The sequence below is a fragment of the Aplosporella prunicola genome, assembly GCF_010093885.1.
Source record: "Aplosporella prunicola CBS 121167 unplaced genomic scaffold K452scaffold_11, whole genome shotgun sequence".
NCBI lineage: Eukaryota > Fungi > Ascomycota > Dothideomycetes > Botryosphaeriales > Aplosporellaceae > Aplosporella > Aplosporella prunicola.
The window spans coordinates 363864-382324 of NW_022983539.1; the positions used below are offsets into that span (position 1 = coordinate 363864).

Genomic DNA, 18461 nt, shown 5'->3' on the forward strand with positions numbered 1-18461 from the left:
TAGCGCAATGAACGGTTTTGAGTTATGCTTTTCTGTATGAATGCTTACATACGCCTCTAGTTGTAGGTACCGGGGACAAACGGACTTCTGCCCGCGATCTCTTGGGCGGCTTGGTGAGGGGAATTATGGCGATGTCAACTGTGGCTAAGGTGTAGGCGTAATGGGGGAAGAAGATTGTAGTTTTGGGCCTCGAGGTCTGAGTAAGTCGGTAGCTGTCTGGTTCTTCTCAGGAGATTGAGGACGTCCATGATATTTTCGCATCTGTTAGGCATCAAAACGCGACAAAGACAGGGCTTCCGAGGTCGAAGAAGCCATTGTCAGCACTGGTGACAGTGGCGAAGTCGAACTCTGGACGCTGGGTTGAAAGAAGGTGACGGACCGTGCTCCGCATCGCTTAACCTCTCCCCCAGGCAAATGCTCCCTACTATCGTATAGTAGAGTAGTCGGATCCAGGGATGTCAAGACGGAGCCGATGTCGGGTTTTGGAGAAAGGGACCGCTACTCGTACTCGTACTGAGGTGTCACCTACGTGTCGTGCTAGACGCTGAAGGATTAATCGGCGTACGTAGGCTTAAGAGATATAGCGGGATCTCCATAAAGACATGCCGCATAGAGAAAGCTCAGCGCGGAAAAGGACCGGTTAAAGGACCAAAGAGGGGAGAGGTCTAGACTGCGGATGAAAAGCAGTTGACAGACTTTACCTAGTCGATGTCAATTAGAAATCACATTAAGAACGTTAATGAGAGATCTATACCGATCTTAACTAGGTTGTGTCTACTGACCTTCAATGCGCGGACATAGTGACATCCAGGTACACAGCAAATGTCGATACCTGACTGCACGGAAAGCCATCCAAACCCATTGTAGTAACTTCAGAAGGGACTATTGCCAACTAACGCGAAGCTGTCCCGATAATTCGCACACCGGCCTCACAGGTGTCGGAAATAAGCGAACGGACTTTAGCATGGAGTGGTATGCGTGGGGATCTTTTTGAAACAGCTCGCATCTACCTGAGGCAGAGGCAAGGAGGCTTCATTGGCTTTGCTGCAGGTTCCTTGTGAGGATCTATCTACCGACATCGAGTATGGGAATGCCGAGCCCCTAGCCAGCAAGCTTGTTGTCGTCAAGCTTTCCTAGCGCCATCTGGCAAAAATGGCCCAGGCTCCGTCGAGATGAAGTCATAGTTTATAAATGGTTAATCCGATTCATCCGCTTGCAACGACGACGATGATGATATGCGGGGGACATGGCGGCTTTTATATGGCACTGCGGTCGCGAACCCCAACCTCTGGCGCGCATGACAGACAGCTGCTCGAAGAAACTCAGCTTAAAACACATTGATCAATTTCAATTAGCCACATCCATATCCTTGCTCCATCCACTATGGACGCCAACAACCCAAACAAGAACAACAGGACTACCCCGCAGTATGCCTTATATCAGCGCGAGAACTTTTGGGCAAGCAATGAGGGCAAAGTGCCCCCATTCAATACCGGTAAAGTCCATGAACATTTTGTCAATGTCAATGTCAAGGCCGGTCAGACTGATGACTTTACTACAGACCCTGGCAAGCTCGAGGAATTAGCCAAAGCCAAACTTACGCAGAACGGTTCGTACTTGCTTGATCTTCGAATCAGAAGATCTCAGCAACTAACCACGACGAGAGCGTAGGTTGGTATTATGCCTCGTCCAATGCTGGCCAGTCGTACACGCACACGGCGAACCGCCAGGCCTTCTACAGGCACCGCATCATCCCTCGCATGCTTGTCGACACCAACAAGCGCGACACTCGCGCCGAGATATTTGGTCACAAGGTTTCTGCGCCCATCGGCTTTGCGCCTATCGGAATCAACAAAATATACCACCCAGAGGGCGAGCTACCGGTTGCCAAAGTCGCAAAGGAGCTCAACCTGCCATACTGTTTGAGCACGGCTGGCTCGCAGCCAATTGAGAAGGTTGCCGAGGCTAACGGGGAGGGCACTCGCTTCTTCCAGCTGTACTGGCCGCACGATGACGAGCTTACCGTTTCCTTGCTCAAGCGAGCACACGACAGTGGCTTCAGCGCCTGCATTCTGACAGTTGACACCTGGCAGCTGGGCTGGCGCCACGACGACGTAAACACTAGTAATTACGCGTTCTACCACGGCACTGGCGCCGACCTGGGCTTGTCCGACGCCGTGTTCCAAAAGCGGCTGAAGGAGGAGGGCATTGACCCTGTCAAGCAGCCCAACGAGGCGGGCGCGAAGTGGATTGACAATGTCTGGCACGGGCGCGCGCACAGCTGGGAGCGGATGCCGTGGCTGATACAGACGTGGAAGGACATCTCTGGCGGGAAGCCGTTCTGCATCAAGGGCATCCAGGACGTGGGCGACGCGAAGAAGGCGGTCGAGGTGGGCGTGGACGGCATCGTGGTGAGCAACCATGCGGGTCGGCAGGTCGACGGGGCATGCGCGAGCTTGGACGCGCTGGAGAGGATTGTGGATGCCGTGGGTGACAAGACGTACATCATGTTCGACTCCGGGGTCCGGGGGGCGTCTGACGTCTTCAAGGCACTGGCGTTGGGGGCAAAGTTTGTCTTTGTCGGGCGGCTGTGGGTGTGGGGACTGTCTATCATGGGCGAGCATGGGGTGCGTCACGTCATGAAGAGTGAGTACTTATGGGATTCGGGTCTTGTGGGTTGCTGCTAATCAACCGCCAGGTCTGTTGGCGGACTTTGACATTCTGTTGAACGTGGGCGGGTTCCAGACCGTCGAGCAGATCGACCGCAGCGCACTGGAGAGCTACCCTCGCGGCTACACGCTGCTGGCGGAGAAGAGCAAGCTGTGAGACTAGATTAGATTGCAGAGTTACGTAGAAAGAAGATTGCAGAGTATCATGGATTGTCGCCCGTGACGCAGAGGGGAAGAGGCTAGCTTGCTTCCGGCCTCGCCAACACCGGCGCTCGACTCTTCGTCATGTTCGAGGCGTTACCGAGAGCCTAGAAGTTCATCCTGCCCTCTCCACGCGACACCTCGCACATACTCGCTGCACCTATTTCGCGCCCTCATCTGCCTTCATCTGCGCCCCCGGACTCGGTTTGCCCAGTCTCACTCATCCTCGCCGCATCTTTGTTCGCCACTCCGCCTGCCAATTCCAACCCCGCCCCGCCAGCGAGTTTTCAACCTTTATGCGCCATCAATAGCCCGGACACGCCTCATACAACCACCGCCGCCCTCCTGCCACCTTTGCACTTCCTAACCCCATAGACCGCCATGGGTCAAACTCTGTCTGAGCCCGTCGTCGATAAGGTGTGTTGCAAGCAAAGGGACCGCCCGCGCCCTGCGAGCCCCCGAGTCGCTCTCTCACCACCAGCTGAAGCCACATCGTGCCTGGTGCTGCCCGCTGCCACCCTGCGCTAACATGCTTGCTCCTCTTCCAGAAATCCGACCACGGCCAGGATGATCGCGTCTTCTTCGGAGTTTCTTCAATGCAGGGATGGCGCATCTCCATGGAAGATGCGCACGCCTGCGTACTTGACCTCAAGCCCGAGGGTGCCGACTCCGAGGACAGCAAGCCCACCGCCGCCGACCTCCGGCTGAGCTTCTTCGGCGTCTACGACGGCCATGGAGGCGACAAGGTAGCGATCTACACGGGCGAGAACTTGCACAAGATCATCGCGAAGCAAGACGCCTTCAAGGAAGGGAACATTGAGCAGGCTCTGAAGGACGGCTTCCTCGCCACCGACCGCGCGATCCTCAGCGGTGAATAATCCCATGGCTCTCACAACGTTGCGCGACACAAGGCTGACTCATAGAACTGTCAGACCCCAAGTACGAGGAAGAAGTCTCTGGCTGCACGGCTTCCGTCGGCGTCATCTCCAATGACAAGATCTTCGTCGTACGTACCACAATGGCTCCTGCGCGAACATCCCACTGACGTGACAGGCCAACGCCGGTGATTCCAGGAGCGTCCTCGGAATCAAGGGCAGGGCGAAGCCGCTGTCCTTTGACCACAAGCCCCAGAACGAAGGTATGGCGGGCGATATCTTGTTGACCAGCACCAGCTTACAATTGCGCAGGCGAGAAGGCAAGAATTACCGCGGCCGGCGGTTTCGTTGACTTTGGTCGCGTGAATGGCAACCTTGCGCTCTCTCGCGCCATTGGCGATTTCGAGTTCAAGAAGAGCGCCGATCTGCCCCCAGAGCAACAAATCGTCACTGCCTTCCCCGACGTCACTGTCCACGACATGTCCGACGATGATGAGTTCCTCGTCATTGCTTGCGACGGCAAGTTTTCAATCACGAACAAAGCGGCGAAAAGTGTTGGGCTAACACATGTGCTACACAGGCATCTGGGATTGCCAGTCTTCGCAGGCAGTCATTGAGTTCGTCAGGCGCGGTATTGCTGCGAAGCAGGAGCTTCAGGACATCTGCGAGAACATGATGGACAACTGCCTTGCTTCCAACAGCGACACCGGCGGTGTCGGCTGTGACAACATGACCATTGCTATCATTGGACTGCTGAAGGGCAGGTCGAAGGAGGAATGGTACAACACGATCGCTGAGAGGGTCGCAAATGGCGATGGGCCGTGTGCGCCGCCAGAGTACGGCAAGTCTTAAGAGTCCTATTCCTATAGATACCCTTGTACCGCGAGAATTGCATCCTGACATGGCTTTCCTTTCTATAGCAGAGTTCAGGGGTCCGGGCATTCACCACAGGTATGATGACAGCCCGGAGGACTATGACATGGACATGAGCCACGGCTCCAGGCTTGGACAGGGCAGCGGAGGGCGCATCATTCTGCTCGGCGACGGTACGGAGATTTCCAGCGATTCCCGTGAGAGCGAGATGTTTGACCATGATGAAGAGGACAAAGACCTCGAGTCTCAAGTCAACAAGAGCCAGCGGGAAGAGACGCCCGCGCCCACGGCTCCCTCTGACGCCGGCACGCCCGCGTCAGACAAGACGGAGAAATCGGAAACGGCGGGCACTCCTGCAGAGCCCAAGATGAAGGCTGCCTCGGACGGGCCGGTCAGCTCGAAATAGATGGGATAGCATGGAGAGCCAAGCGTCATCATGATCACGTCATTTGATATCCACGGGTTAGAAACGACGTTATGGAAACATTTTGGCCCAGAGGAAGAAGAGGGAGCGTACATGTTTCTCACAGTTGTTTCGGCGGCACGACACCTTTTGTAACACGGGGGGGAAGAGGGGAGAGAAGGCGGGCAAGCGGACCGCGCAAACCCTTTTTTTACACACGACGACGAAAGCGACCCTCTTCACTCCGCTTCTAGGTCCTTGCTTGTCCTTTTCCGTCCTCTTCTAGTTCAGCTCTCTTTTTCTTCTAGCACTTGCGCATGTATCCGGGTGCGGGCCCACGTGATAGATTGACTGGCTGGTGACGTCCTGGCCAGGGAGCCCGAGCTTCAACCCTAATGAACGACCTACGGAAGCTTGCATAAACCGGTTGCTTAACGTTGAACAATCCTACGACAGCCTTTACCACGTATTTTCGCGTGTCCTCGACCCCCCTACGCGAGCCATAATTTTACCCACTCTGGCAACTCGGGGCCCCATTTATCGTATGTTTCCTCCGGGCTCTGTTCATCGACATTGCGCTGCCAATGAACGGACCACGAACTGACCGCCTGAAACCCACAGCAGCCCGTACCATAGCGACGCAGCAACACGTTCGCCCTTGACCCGACGACCGCCCATCCGAACATCAAGAGCCCCGTTCCGACGACTGCCACCGACATCTCCCCTCTCCCCGTCATTCCATCATGCCCGCCAAGCGCAAGAGAACCAACACCGTCACGTCGACGTCGGCCGCTGCTGTCGAGGACGTGCCCCAGCCCTCGTCGCGCGACGCGTCGGGTGAAGACACCGAAGACCCCGTCCTGCAGGAGGTGAAGCAGCGGCAGACGGAGGCGGCGAACCCGTCGTCCAAGCGCGCGCGCTCGATAAAGTCCGAGGAGAACGGCGACGAGCCCGAGGAGGGCAGAGCCGCCAAGGCGGCCCGCCAGGATGCGTCATCACCGGAGAAGGCACACGGCGGCGAGAACGGTGAGGAGGGCACGATGAGGATGCCCCCGCCACCCAAGGCGGGCATAGTCGACCCGGTGGGATACCACACGAATCCGCCGCCGGAGGGCCGGTCGGTGCGGGTGTATGCGGACGGCGTCTTCGATCTGTTCCACATCGGGTACGTTTTGGATCCTGCCATGTGCAACGTGAGGGTAGGGGGCTGATTGAGTGATGATAGACACATGCGGCAGCTCCAGCAGGCTAAACAGGCTTTCCCCGACACGACCTTGATCGTCGGCGTGACGGGCGACAAGGAGACCCATAGGCGGAAGGGCCTTACCGTCCTGTCTGCTCGCGAGCGCGCGGAGAGTGTCCGGCACTGCAAATGGGTCGATGAGGTTATAGAGGACTGCCCCTGGATTGTGACTCCGGACTTTATGGAGAAGCACCAGATCGACTACGTCGCGCACGACGACATCCCGTACGGCGCCAATGAGGGCGACGACATCTACTCGCCCATCAAGCGTGAGGGCAAGTTCCTCGTTACGCAAAGAACCGAGGGCCTCAGCACGACGGGCATCATCACGAAGTAAGCTAGTGGCGAAACGGAGCGATACAAAACAGCTCGGCATTGCTAACGGGAATGGTAGGATTGTGCGCGACTACGACCAGTACATCCAACGGCAGCTGAAGCGCGGCACATCGCGCCAAGAGCTAAACGTGTCGTGGCTGAAGAAGAACGAGCTGGAGATTAAGCGCAGCGTAGGCGAGCTGCGCGACAACATCCGCAACAACTGGGCGACGACGGGACAAGAGCTGGGCCGCGAGCTGCGCAGCTTCTGGCAGCAGTCGCGACCGGGCAGCCCCGCACGCAGCCCCGTCGTCACGCCCAGCTCCGAGCACCCGCCCAAGCTGTTCAGCAGCCCCTCCGCCGCGGTCCAGCGCCTCAGCCACCTTGAGATCCCGCCACGCCAGGGCTCTTCTGTCGGCGGCGAGTCGCGCACGCAGGACTTTGCGGCCGGTTACAGCCTTGGCTTGGTCAGCAGCGTGCGGTCTTGGGTACGTATCTAGCTGCTGTGACGACGACAACGACGAACGACGAACGACGGCGGAGCCGGCGGCCCTTCGAGGGCAGCGAGTGCTTGTGTCCGGATGTTGTGTGTTGTTGTTGTTTTTTCTTTTTTCTGCTTTTCTAGTGTTTTTGTTGCGGTGTGGTTGTGCTAACGGGGGTCGAGCAGATGGCGCGGAGTCGCCGCAACTTGCGCGAGAGCGTGCCCGGCAGCCCCGAGAGCGAGCTGGACAGCTCGGGCGAGAGGAGCCCGAACCAGGGCCCGCAGCGCGGCAGACAGCAAGGTAGGCCTTCGGACATGACCCTCAACCAGTGATTGACTGCCGTCGTGGTGTTGTTGTCGTGTGAGGAAGAGAAAATGGGGGGAGAAGAAAAGGAGAGAGAGAAAACAGTCATGGGAGATGCTTGATGCCGTCTGTCGCCCGCTTGCCCTCGTCGTCGTCGACGTTCTCATTGTCCTCCGACTCCAGCTCCAACTTCTCCGACTTCTCCGACTCCGACTCCTTCTCTATCCGTCCGTCCGTCCGTCCGTCTGTCAGTTCCATCGTCGTCATTTGCGGTCGCCGGCAGCAGCAGCAGTGCGTTTGTGCAGCAGCAACAGCAGTCAGCCCTTTGTTGTGTTGTTTGTGTGGAAAAGCGAAAAGAGTGGGATGGCTCGATGCCGATACTTGCGTCCGACTCTTCTTCTCAGGTCCCCTTGTTGTACATCAGTGTTGTTGGTTCCCGAACAGATATTAAAATTGAAAAATCGTTTTCTTTATCGTGATGAATGGCCTTTCTTTCTTTTCTTTTTCTTTTCTTTTCTTTTATTGCTCGCTGCGCGCGCGGTAGTTGGCGCGCTTGTTGCGGCGCGTTCGCGTGAGAGTACCTATCGCGCTTGCGCCGTGTCGGCGGCTTGTTGGTTTGCGTGCTTGCATGCCTGGTTGGTTGGTTGCCTGCATGTCTGTCTGGTGCCGGCGCCGTGCATTTGGCTCCCTCGTTACTTGCTGGTGATGTTGTTTTCCTGCAGAATTGTCTGCGTTAGTTCGTCTGCTTGGCTAGCATACTGCACCTACCCATCCTTCTATCCTCCCAAGCCGTTTATCCAGCCCTGTTCCTTGCGGTTTTCCCCAACGGAGGGGAGACTTTGTCGTGCTACGGTGGCAGCTTGCTGGTACTGCTTCCAAGCCGAAGTATACAGGCATGCATATGGCTGGTTGTTGGATGGTCGGTAGGAGAGTATATATAGGCGTCGTGCCTGGAAAAAATGGCTGTATCTGTGAGGCATAGCGGCCAGTCGATATCTCCTTGGGCTGTCGGATTGGTGGCGGAAGTTCGGACTGTCATTTTGCTTGCTGTTATCGCTCTTTCACGTACACAAACACTTCTTCTATCTATCTATCTCTCTATCTATCCCTCTCTCTCTCTCTCTCTCTCTCTCTCTCTCTCTCTCTCTGCCTACAAGCAGTTGGCCGCTTTACTAAACCCACCGCCAGTCGTTGGATTCTATTCGTTCATACGTCCAGCATTCTAAACGGTCGCACTCTGTTCTGTCTTAACTGTCAGTCAGTCACGTCAACCATACCACTGCGGGACCGGGTGTAAAACACATCGAACGGAAACTACTTGCAGCTTCGCTTTCCTTTGCTTCAGCGGACTCGGACAACCGTCCACACCTCATTAAACACACATCCACCAAACATACACACAAACGCCTACCCACCAGCCAACTAGCAATCCTCCACAACACCCCGTCTCCCAACCACCACGACCAAAACGAAAATATGCCACCTGACCTTCGCAATCCCAGCCCCGAACCACAGCTGCGCCTGCGCCTGCGCCCAAGTCCCCACGCCCTGCCCACCCTACCACATCCTCTGCGCGGCGGCGCTCGCACGATCTCTGGTGCAGGCGTGTGCGTTTGGCTCGCGGAAAGTGCTGGTTCGGGCGGCGGTGGGCGCGGGTGGGGACTGTGCGGGGGGTTGTTGTGTGTGGGGTGGGTTGAGGGGGGAAGGGAAGGGGGAGGGAAAAGGGGTTGCGGGTGCTTTGTTGTGATGTGAGTGGGGTGGTGGGTTGTGGGGGCGGTGCTGGAGGGGAGAATGAATGGTTGGAGTTTGTGCTACTCCGGAATATGGAAGTGTTGATTTTAGGTTTTGAGGGATTGGATGCAATGTCAAGAGGTTGGCTTTGGGGTGAGGTTGCGGAAGTTGGGGGGGTGGGGATGTAAAGTTGGTTTAGAAGAGAAGGGAACTGTGCTGTAGAATAGGGATTAAGGCAGGAGGGTTAGTTGTAGCCTATATATGTTTCGTCACTTATAAACCAAGGGCTAGGGTTAAGCTAAGGGTAGATGAAAAGGTCTCAGTATAGAGAGACTGTGGTTTTATAAGGGTGTTTAAAGATAGCTGTAGGGATATAAGGGTTTCGGATTCAGACCTACGTAGGAAGCCTTGCTCCTACGGAGCGATCTAACATCATCTATTATAGAGGGTATTCATCTAGATATAAATATTCTCATTTAAACTACATCGACTTTTTATCTTCGTATTTCCCCCCGATTAACGAAGCACTCCGTAGGATCTATCTACATATTCAAAACACTCACTCATTCAATATAACTACCACACATTACAACAAGACGAAATAGACCAACACCTAGTTCTAACTTACACATACGTCTCTTATTAGTTCCTTGCCCCTAAGACGTGAAAGCAATCCACAATATTTAGAGATCGAGTTTCAACATCACGTAAACCAACCATACCTAACACCAAGATCCCACATAGCAAGCTCATGCACGTAAAAACAAGTCCCCATTCCACGCACCCGCATCACCATAAACAAACAAAACACAACACAACCAAATCCAACTCAACCCCAGACAACCACAACAACACCTCCCCCACCAACAAACAAACAAACAAACAAACAGCACACAAGCCACAAACCCAGCCCATCCCCCTCATATTAGCACCTAGATGTATCCGCGCGCCGATATCCAATACCGCCAAGCATACACACCTTGTACTCACACTCGTCACCAACAGCCAGTGCAGAAGCAGAGAAAAGTCATGTCGTATCTTCGCAATAAGGGAAGAGGAAAATACTATCTGCTCGTGCCACTGTTTCCTCTTCCGACCTCCTCATCCTCCCAGTGTTCCCCTACGCAGTCGTTTCTGAATCCAGCCTTCATACGAGACGCAATACGATTGTCAGCTTTTTGCACACGAAGATACAATATAGCTTATATAGTAGAAAACAGCCTGCTAGCAGAAACTGAAAAGGGTGTGTAGAGTAGGAGAAACCAGTGACGACAAGGAATGAATGAAATCACTTCCCCCTCAATCACCCCATCACTCCCCATCCAACAAAGCCCGCCTCGGCAAACCCCACCCCCTCTAGCGCGCTATATCTAGCGCGCGGAACCAGAGGATGGGATTAGGTCCGCAATCCGCAATCCGCAGTGCGCTATCTACTCTAGGCGGGTGCGCGGCTGCGTGCGCTAACCATTGAGTGATTTTCCGCACTCCCAGGATGTGGATTCCCGTGGCGTAGGCGTAGCGATAAGGCCGCGCGCGTGGTTTATGTGCGTTTATATGTGGGGTGGGGTATGGGCAATGGCAAAGGACACGGGCATGGCATTTTGCGAATTCCCGATCGAGGGCAGTCCGGGCTTTCTGGCCCCCCGGTCGTGTTGGGACGGCTTGATTGATGGGTTGGTTACTGTAGTTTGTGGCGTCTCTAGTGCCTGCGTGCCGTGCCTGCCTGCGTAGGGAGGTTGAGGCGCTGGCGCGGGACCCGGAGGGTGCGTACCTAGGTGTGTCGAGTGTGCTGGATCGGGGATGAAAGTGGAGTTTGGAGTAAATGCTCTTAGCTATTTCCATAAGACAAGAAGAGCCATCCAACAGTGGACATGCAATAACTCACTGAACCAGTGCGTGCATTCTGTGCTAGAAAGAAGGAAGGCAAACAACTAATCATTGAGATAAACCTGCCTTCAACAGTAGTGAAGCAGCACTACCTTAGTTGCGCCCATCTAAAGCTAAAGCCTGCATGCAGGTAGGTCCTGCCTCACCTATCCAAGCGGATGACGGCTAACATGCTGAAGCCCCCACATGATGAAGCAAGCAAGGCAAGAACGCTTTTCAACAAACAAACAAACAGACAACTCCAACGCGCGCCGCGCCCCGGGTGCAAACACAAATACAAACGGAAACGACCAAGACGCTCAAAAACTCAACGGATCGACGTTTTTCCTCAGCGCCCAGAGGCCCAGCAACGCCGTCTTGTACAGCAAGCCATGCCAGATGGCGACCACCTCGTCGCTGTCCATGAGGTAGTCGATGCTGGAGAAGACGTTTGCAAAAAACTCGTTCGTCCACACTTCGAGCGTGTTGGAGCTCGGGTCGGGTTTCCAGAACGCAATGTAAGTCGGACAATCCTCCTTCTTGGACATGCTCTCTGTGAAATCCAGCGCCAGCATGAGCTTCTCCCCGCGCGTGTTCTGCTCGTCTTCGACCTCCGTGTCATCCCACACAACGTGGTGCAGTGGATACACGCGGGCCGTCACGCGCAGTAAACATTTGACGAATGTCGGAAACCAGAAGTGCAGCGCGATCTGCGGACGCCTTATGTGCAGTTTCCAGAAGCGGAGCTCCGACGTCAGCGCGCGGTCGCGCTGTGGTAGTCTTCGTACGATGTGCCGACACATGGGACATGTTAGTGGAGCGTCGAAGTTCTCGTCTTGAAAGACCGTCTTGAACCACGTCGTGAGGCAGCCGAAGTGGAAGACGTGGTTGCCGCGACAAGCGACTCTGACGGGTGTTATGTCCGAAGATTCTCTCTCTTCGGCCACAGCCATGTGCTGAGCATCGGTATAGACGTATTGTGTCCAGCCCATTGGTGTGGCTTGAGCTGTGTTTGATGCTGTAAGGGTCTGTGGGCTTCCCATGGTGCGGGTTTGTCTGTATGTAGGTGCAAAGCTGACATTAAGGTCCACGGATCGAGCTCGCTGGCGAAGAACTCGAGCACACTCTTCGATAGGGCACCAGTTCTCCGAGTAGGATCGGAATCTTTCCGTGACCACAGTGACAGGCTGCGCTTGTTCCTCACGGGCCCCGGCAAGCTGGACCGTATTGTTCTCATCTCTCATCCCCCTCCCATATCGGACTCGATCTGGACGGAAACCGGAGCTTGGAGGGTCAAGGGCACCTCTGCTAACACGCCTAATGGCTGCCGCTCTGGGGGCCCTCAGCATTCTGTTGTCGCTGCGGCTCATGACTTCCAACTCCATCAACGGCGGTCGAGCGATCCAGGATGGCGGGACAAAGGCTGGCGCTTCGGGGTTGAGATTGCTGCGAGCCCGGCGCGGGTATGGCTCCCGACATATGCTACATATTTCGTCGGGGGGTTGGAGATCCGCAGAGAGGGCGTAGAACAGAGGCTCCCGAGGCGAGCGGCGCGCCGGGGGAGCGTCAAGATGGGCGCTGATGGTGTACATGCACCGGCGATGGTCCCGTAGCGAACGTCTGGTTCGAAAGGAGTGTCGCAGGCGGGATTCAGCCAGTGCTTAGCATGCGCTAGATAGCTATGTGTCTGAGATATGATGGCTATGCTGGTGTTGCTGTGTGTGAAATGGTTTGGAGTGTAAGAAGATGGACGTACGACGGAGCCACTGGCTCTGAGAGCTCGTGGTGTGGATGGAGGGAAGGCGCGGTGCAGCATTAATAGCAGGCAGCGCGGCTGCTGTTTCAGAAATCAATCAAACAGGGCGTCCTTTCTTGGGATTTCATGTTCCAAATGAAGAAAGAGGGCGAGTTGACGATGCAGGCTCCCGACGCCACGACTGCAGCATCGTCTTTGTCGCTTCCAAACGCCAAATTAGATAACACGCTGCCCAAGACATGTCTCAACTTAGTTATCCCTCACTCTATGCGCGCTGGAGATCTCGAACGATCTGTCTCCATGTTGTCGTGCTGTCTGCGCAGAGTTACGGTGAACCCGGAGGCGCGAGCTTGACAGTGTGTTTGGCTCGATGAAAGAACAGCAGTGACAGAACCGGGAGTGGTTCGTCTGTGGAGTTATGTGTGTATCTGAAGTCTGGCTGCTCGACTGCTTTGATGGCCCAGAAGGCTCATTTTTGAACCGATGTGGCTTCTGGACGCTCGCAATATGGAATGATAATCAAACTCTGAAAGACTGAATCGGTTACGAAAGATTGGCACTGTGTTACGCTTTATAGCCTGTTGCAGAGGCGGGGGCTGAAAAGCAGCGATAAGCTGTGCCTCTCTCCTGCTGAAACGAATGGGCTTACGGCCTATAGAAAAAGCAAACAGCATGGCAGAGAGGAGACTTGTACTCTGTAACTCAAGATAGATGCTGATATTGGAGACGAAGCAATTCAACACCATGAGGCCAAGATACTCCTACACGGACATAAAGGCACTTACGTTCACAGAACCAGGGAGCCTCCACACACACCTACCGCCATGCACACCTAGATGAGCACGATACAAGCAGCCAAGCATCAAACGGCCGTCCAGACCGCAAGAGGTGCGCAAATTATCGAACGAGGCATTCTGGCTCCATGGCCCTCCATCCATCGCTCGCAGCACCCACCCCTGGCGGCGCGGTCCCATCTCGCTCCACCGCGCCCATCTCGCACAGCGTCATCATCACCAGATCCTCCGCAGAGGGGACGAGGAGGTGTGACGTCCACGCGACGTCGCCAGCGCACGCCCTCCAGATCGCCGCGGCCCCCAGCACCAATCAGGGCGCGGCGCCCACGCAGACCGCCATGAAAACGCCCTACCTGGTCGACTCCAGCCCGGGGCTCGGGTAAAAGCGAAGCACGGCAGACGATATGCGGAGCAAAGAGAGAGAGAGAGAGAGAGACAACAAGCGGACGGACAGTACCGACAACTAGTTAGCGACCGCGGCCAAGGAGGGGCGGAGGAGAAAAAAAAAAAAAAATCGTTCAACAACAGCCACACGGCACAAGACGTCAGACCAAGGAGCGAAGGAAAAAGCTGAGAGACAAACCCAGGGAACTCTAGAGGCACCACCATCATCGCCAATCTCGCCGCGCGCGCCCGGCAGGCAGTCGGCCGTGGCCGCCGCCGCCGCCGCCGCCGCCGCCGAGCCCGTCGCCCCACCAATCCGCGCATCCAGACCTCGCGCCTGCGTCAACACGGCAACTGCAGCCTCGACGACGAGCCGTTTTACCCACCCCCATCATGCGCTAGTCAGCGACGCGCATGCAAGCACAAACAGCCGGTGTGGGCGAGCCGCGCGGGAAAGTACGTAGAGTAGTGTGAGCGGAGAAGCAGAAGAGGCGGAGGCCAGAAGGGCGTGGTTGGTGTTGGTGGGGAAAGGATTAACCTAACCTAGGTTCATCAGGCAAGCCGCCTTTGTCTTAGCAGCCGCGCGCGCGCGCACGGGAGCTGCCTCGGCTTCTGAGCGCGAGAAGAGCGAGATGGAGCTATCGAAGCACAGAGCGCGCTCGCGCAAGAGAGCGAGAGAGCGGGAGAGAGCCAGAGAGAGTCTCAGCTCGATGGCGATTCGCAGACGGGCGCGGCCGACGGGCCTGGCGGGCGACGGATTAGAGGAGGCCTCTATGCTCCGCGGCCTACGACTACTACGTACTGGCACAAAAGGGAGGTTAGCTTAGCCTACTCTAGCCTACGCAGGGCGCAAGGCGGGACAGGGGACAGGGCGGCGCAGGGCAGGGCAGGGCTCGCAGGGGTTTGTGGCTGGGGCGGTGGTGATGAAAGGCAGGTCTTCGGCATAACTGACGCGCCCATCAACCTGCGACGCTGGGCGCGCGCGCAACCCGTCTCGACCTGTCCCAATTGCCAATCCCCTCTCATCATCGACTTCATGCCCCCGCAGCCCGCGCATCAACTGCCAATCTCCCAGAATAGCCCTGCCGCGAAGAGGGAATCACGTAGCCAGCCCAGCACCGCCTCCGCAGAGTCCAAGCCGCGGTCTTGTCATTGTCGTTGCCGTCGTCATCATCGTCATCATCGTCGTCGTCGTCGTCGTCGTCGCCGTACTCGTAGGTAGAGTAGAGTAGGCAAAATAAACAAATAATAAACAAACAAAGTGCCCAATCTATCAGTCGTCCGTGGGTGCCTTCCGCTTTCGCACGCCGGCCTCAGGCCCCCCGCACCGCACGCAACGCAAACGCCGCGGAACGTGCTCTGTTCCCGTTCCGTCGTCAAAGCCCGCCCGGGATCCAGGGTCGGGCGAGCCACGACCACGACCACTCCACACCAGCACCACGGGCTCACTTGCCTTCCATCACCGTAGAGTACGGATAGAGTCAGTCACACACACATACTCACACTCGTACAGGCAGCTCCTTACCTATGTAGATAGCACCATACGCACTTGGGTAGGTAGTTACTGTAGCTAGCTAGCTAGTCCCGCTACAGCACTGTAGTCCCGCCACCATTATTGTGCCATGCCATGCCATCCCACATCCCACAGCACAACACAGCACAACACAGCCACGCCCCGCGCACACGGCTCCGAGTCTCCGACCCGGCGCGACCAGCCCGTGCAGCCCACTTGGCTTGGCGGCGCCGGCCGGCCGACGAACTGGCGAACAGGCCCCCCACGCCGGCCGGGCCAAGCCCCCCTTGTCGCGCTCGCCCAGCCCGACGGCAGGGCTGGCTGGCTGGTGCGTGGGTGTGCGGTGCGTGGGCGCCCGAGCGTGCACTGCCCTGCCCTGTGGTGCGGTTGCCCGTCTGGCTGGCTTTGCTTGTGCTTGTGCTTGTGCTTGCTTGGTGCTGTCGTCGCTGCGGTATCCAGGATACAGTCAGTGTCCTGCGGATGGGCGAGTAGGTAGTGCTATGTGCTGCCTCCTGCCCTGGGCGTGGTGCGCTGGCTTCGCTGGCGCTGTCGCTGCTCTGTGGAGGGCAGCCTGTCTACTTAGCATACTATATAATAGGCGCACGTTTACGCCGTGTCCAAGCAGCAGCATCGCACAGCCTCCTCTCCCGGCGCTCGCACGAACAAGTACCTAACTACGAGAGTCTGAGCGAGCGAGAGAGCGTTTCTATTCCTGCGCAGCCAACGGAGAACCCCCTTCCAGGGTATCCGGGAAGGGCATCCGCGAGATGAGACGACGTGCACGCCAGGGCGCGCGCATAAAGGCCGAGCTAAAATGGGGTAAAACAAAACAGGCCGAGTAGGAAATGGATAACTAACTAGCTACGTAGTTGTATACGAGAAGAGGAAGCGGAGGAAGAAGAAAAAAAGGAGGGAGGGCTATGCTATGCTATTCTAGAGTAGGAGCGCGAGGTAGGTAGATAGGTAGGTACTAAAACCGAGGGGAAGGACGTCGACAGCGGAGCTGGAGATAGAGGAGGGTTGAGGCGGATGGGGGGCCGGGGTGTCGCCAAACGAGACGGACGAAACGAAGACGGGACAGAGATGTGGGAGGGATGGGAATCATGGGATGGATGGATCATGGGGAGGGGGGGCAAGGGCAGGGCAGCGCGCGGCGGCCGTAGAGTACGGAGGAGACTGTAGAGTACTCTAGGCACAAGGCACAGGCACAGGCACAGGCACAGGCGGACCCCAGCCCGCGTGCCTGGGACGCCCGAGGCTGAGCACTGCGCGCTCTGCTTGCTCCGACTTGACTTGTGCTTTGCTCTGCTTTGCTTTGCTTTGCGTTCAATCTGCCTGCGACTAGGTACCTAGGTAGGTTTTCGGGTGCTTTAGCCTCGGTCGGCGTGGGCGTTCCGTTGCTGCTGTTGCTGATGGTATTGGTGACCTCCATCCATCCATCCGCCCGTGCCTACCTAGGTTCGTCATTAGGTACTACCGTTCGGGTTACCCAACTCGCTATTCCCATGCTCAATCACTCGCTCAACGCCCTGCCACGCCACGCCACCTATGCCGCGCTGCGCTGCAACGACGTTGCTTGACGTGGCTCTTTGTACCCGTACCTAAGGTACCTAGGTAGGTAAGGTAGAGAGAAGGCTACCTAACATTGGCATTGCTTTGCTTTTTCGCCTCTGGCCATCGCATCGCGTCGCGTACCTAGGTATCAGGTATCGCAGCCCCCCGTCACATGAACGAGGCAGGCAGGCACGCAGGCAGGTCCACACATACATACATACATACATACATACGGATCCGTAGATGGCCATCCTTCCCGTTGCCTCTTGCTTTAGCCCGACCAGCCATGCGTGCCCAGCCTCGGATCTACACTCTCGACCCGCACACACGCACCCGCATGCGCACATGCACGCACACATCCATCTGGCTATGCGTGTGTGCTAATGGCACTGGCAGCGCTCTCCCGCCCGCACTGCTGCTGCGCGCTTGCCCTGCCCCGCCGCCCCGGCGTGCCGTGCCCGCCTGCCCTCCCGTTGTCGCCCTGACTGGCTCTGCTGCAAACAATAGCGTCCTCGTACCCTACCCTACCGGACCATACCTGCCCTGTCCGGCCCTGCCCTGCCCTGCCATGCCATGCAGCTAGCCAGCTGCCAGATGGTCCAGGTAGGTAGGGAGTTACGCGCGCTGGTAGGCTGGCAAAACTCTGTCGCCGCGGCCATCTATGTATAGGTAGCCAAGCAACAGGCTCGGTCACGTCGCCACCAAAAGCACCGCCGTACCGTACCGCACTGCAGCGGCGTTGTGTGTGTGCGCATGTGTGTGTGCGTGTGGGCTTTTTTTATCCACACCCTACCTTACCAGCTCTGCTCCCCACCATCCCAACCCAAAGTAGCACGCGCGCCCGCGCCCGCATCCGCGCTCCACCCTCCACCCATGCCCCATGCCGACTTCTGCGCGCCCCCACGTCATCGCCTCAGCGCGGCGTAGCGCTGGTCGCGCGGGTCGGCGCGGGACGGCACGGCTCGGGCAGGGGGCGCGCGCGCGACGCAAGATGCACATATGTATGTCAGCTTAGTAGGTACGGGAGTGGCGACGGCGACGACGACGGCAAAGGCAGCAAGACGGTTAGGACGGACGGTTGGGCCCGCGGCGGGGTAGCTGTCTTGTTAGTTAGTGCGTCGTGGGTTCGAGTGGTGTGCGAGTGAGTTGACTCGATACAAAACAGGCAGGTGCGAGGCACAGCGCTGCGGGTGGCGAGTGGTCCGATAGTTGGGTAGTCGGGTCGTAGGTAGTCAGCCGCCATCTGTCTGTCTGCTTGTTTCCATGTCTGGTACATGTCTATGTTAGGTGCATACTTGGCCTGGGCTTGGCCTGGGCTTGTATCTGAGCTTGGATTTAAGCTTGGGGCTAGGTGGATGGTGTAAGGCAGGTGATGTATTGCCTTGCAAGGTGGTAGTTAGTCGACCTAACTAGGCAGGCGGACTATCAAACAGCCACGTAGCTTGTTAAGAGCATCAAAAATCCCTGAGATGACCAATGATACGAAAGAAGTGATGGGC

At 56.8% G+C, this 18461-nt stretch overlaps 6 protein-coding genes across 6 annotated transcripts; 5 read left to right on the forward strand and 1 right to left on the reverse strand.

The window, feature by feature from the left end:
- The first annotated feature begins 1363 nt into the window (after positions 1 to 1363).
- On the forward strand, positions 1364 to 2870 carry K452DRAFT_350810 (uncharacterized protein). Its single transcript, XM_033545679.1, has 4 exons — positions 1364 to 1495; positions 1562 to 1609; positions 1672 to 2646; positions 2699 to 2870. Exons 1-4 carry the CDS (start codon positions 1384 to 1386, stop codon positions 2824 to 2826), a joined length of 1263 nt encoding a protein of 420 aa, XP_033398142.1. The 5' UTR covers positions 1364 to 1383; the 3' UTR covers positions 2827 to 2870.
- Positions 2871 to 2965: 95 nt separating this feature from the next.
- Positions 2966 to 5024, forward strand: K452DRAFT_318073 (uncharacterized protein; the record flags this gene model as incomplete). Its single annotated transcript, XM_033544124.1, has 7 exons — positions 2966 to 3287; positions 3419 to 3740; positions 3803 to 3876; positions 3924 to 4008; positions 4058 to 4264; positions 4326 to 4586; positions 4666 to 5024. Exons 1-7 carry the CDS (start codon positions 3252 to 3254, stop codon positions 5022 to 5024), a joined length of 1344 nt encoding a protein of 447 aa, XP_033398143.1. The 5' UTR covers positions 2966 to 3251.
- A 331-nt stretch (positions 5025 to 5355) lies between these two features.
- K452DRAFT_18615 (uncharacterized protein) lies at positions 5356 to 7279 on the forward strand. Its single transcript, XM_033535844.1, has 4 exons — positions 5356 to 5563; positions 5643 to 6186; positions 6247 to 6597; positions 6659 to 7279. Exons 2-4 carry the CDS (start codon positions 5765 to 5767, stop codon positions 7077 to 7079), a joined length of 1194 nt encoding a protein of 397 aa, XP_033398144.1. The 5' UTR covers positions 5356 to 5563; positions 5643 to 5764; the 3' UTR covers positions 7080 to 7279.
- A 2359-nt stretch (positions 7280 to 9638) lies between these two features.
- On the forward strand, positions 9639 to 10330 carry K452DRAFT_286853 (uncharacterized protein). Its single transcript, XM_033540373.1, has one exon. The coding sequence runs from the start codon at positions 9847 to 9849 to the stop codon at positions 10231 to 10233; it is 387 nt and encodes a 128-aa protein (XP_033398145.1). The 5' UTR covers positions 9639 to 9846; the 3' UTR covers positions 10234 to 10330.
- A 3265-nt stretch (positions 10331 to 13595) lies between these two features.
- On the reverse strand, positions 13596 to 14373 carry K452DRAFT_18689 (uncharacterized protein). The gene has a single exon (XM_033535845.1). It carries the CDS (start codon positions 14217 to 14219, stop codon positions 13728 to 13730), a length of 492 nt encoding a protein of 163 aa, XP_033398146.1. The 5' UTR covers positions 14220 to 14373; the 3' UTR covers positions 13596 to 13727.
- Positions 14374 to 17207: 2834 nt separating this feature from the next.
- On the forward strand, positions 17208 to 17844 carry K452DRAFT_286858 (uncharacterized protein). Its single transcript, XM_033540374.1, has one exon. It carries the CDS (start codon positions 17249 to 17251, stop codon positions 17543 to 17545), a length of 297 nt encoding a protein of 98 aa, XP_033398147.1. The 5' UTR covers positions 17208 to 17248; the 3' UTR covers positions 17546 to 17844.
- The last annotated feature ends 617 nt before the right edge of the window (positions 17845 to 18461 follow it).

Coding starts and splice junctions, on each gene's coding strand:
- K452DRAFT_18615 (XM_033535844.1), top strand. CDS start 5,765: ATGCCCGCCAAGCGCAAGAGAACCAACACCGTCACGTCGACGTCGGCC. Junction 6,187..6,246: donor TTCGATCTGTTCCACATCGG/GTACGTTTTGGA, acceptor GAGTGATGATAG/ACACATGCGGCAGCTCCAGC. Junction 6,598..6,658: donor ACGACGGGCATCATCACGAA/GTAAGCTAGTGG, acceptor CGGGAATGGTAG/GATTGTGCGCGACTACGACC.
- K452DRAFT_18689 (XM_033535845.1), bottom strand. CDS start 14,219: ATGCGCGGATTGGTGGGGCGACGGGCTCGGCGGCGGCGGCGGCGGCGG.
- K452DRAFT_350810 (XM_033545679.1), top strand. CDS start 1,384: ATGGACGCCAACAACCCAAACAAGAACAACAGGACTACCCCGCAGTAT. Junction 1,610..1,671: donor AGCCAAACTTACGCAGAACG/GTTCGTACTTGC, acceptor ACGAGAGCGTAG/GTTGGTATTATGCCTCGTCC. Junction 2,647..2,698: donor GGTGCGTCACGTCATGAAGA/GTGAGTACTTAT, acceptor ATCAACCGCCAG/GTCTGTTGGCGGACTTTGAC.
- K452DRAFT_286853 (XM_033540373.1), top strand. CDS start 9,847: ATGCACGTAAAAACAAGTCCCCATTCCACGCACCCGCATCACCATAAA.
- K452DRAFT_286858 (XM_033540374.1), top strand. CDS start 17,249: ATGCGTGCCCAGCCTCGGATCTACACTCTCGACCCGCACACACGCACC.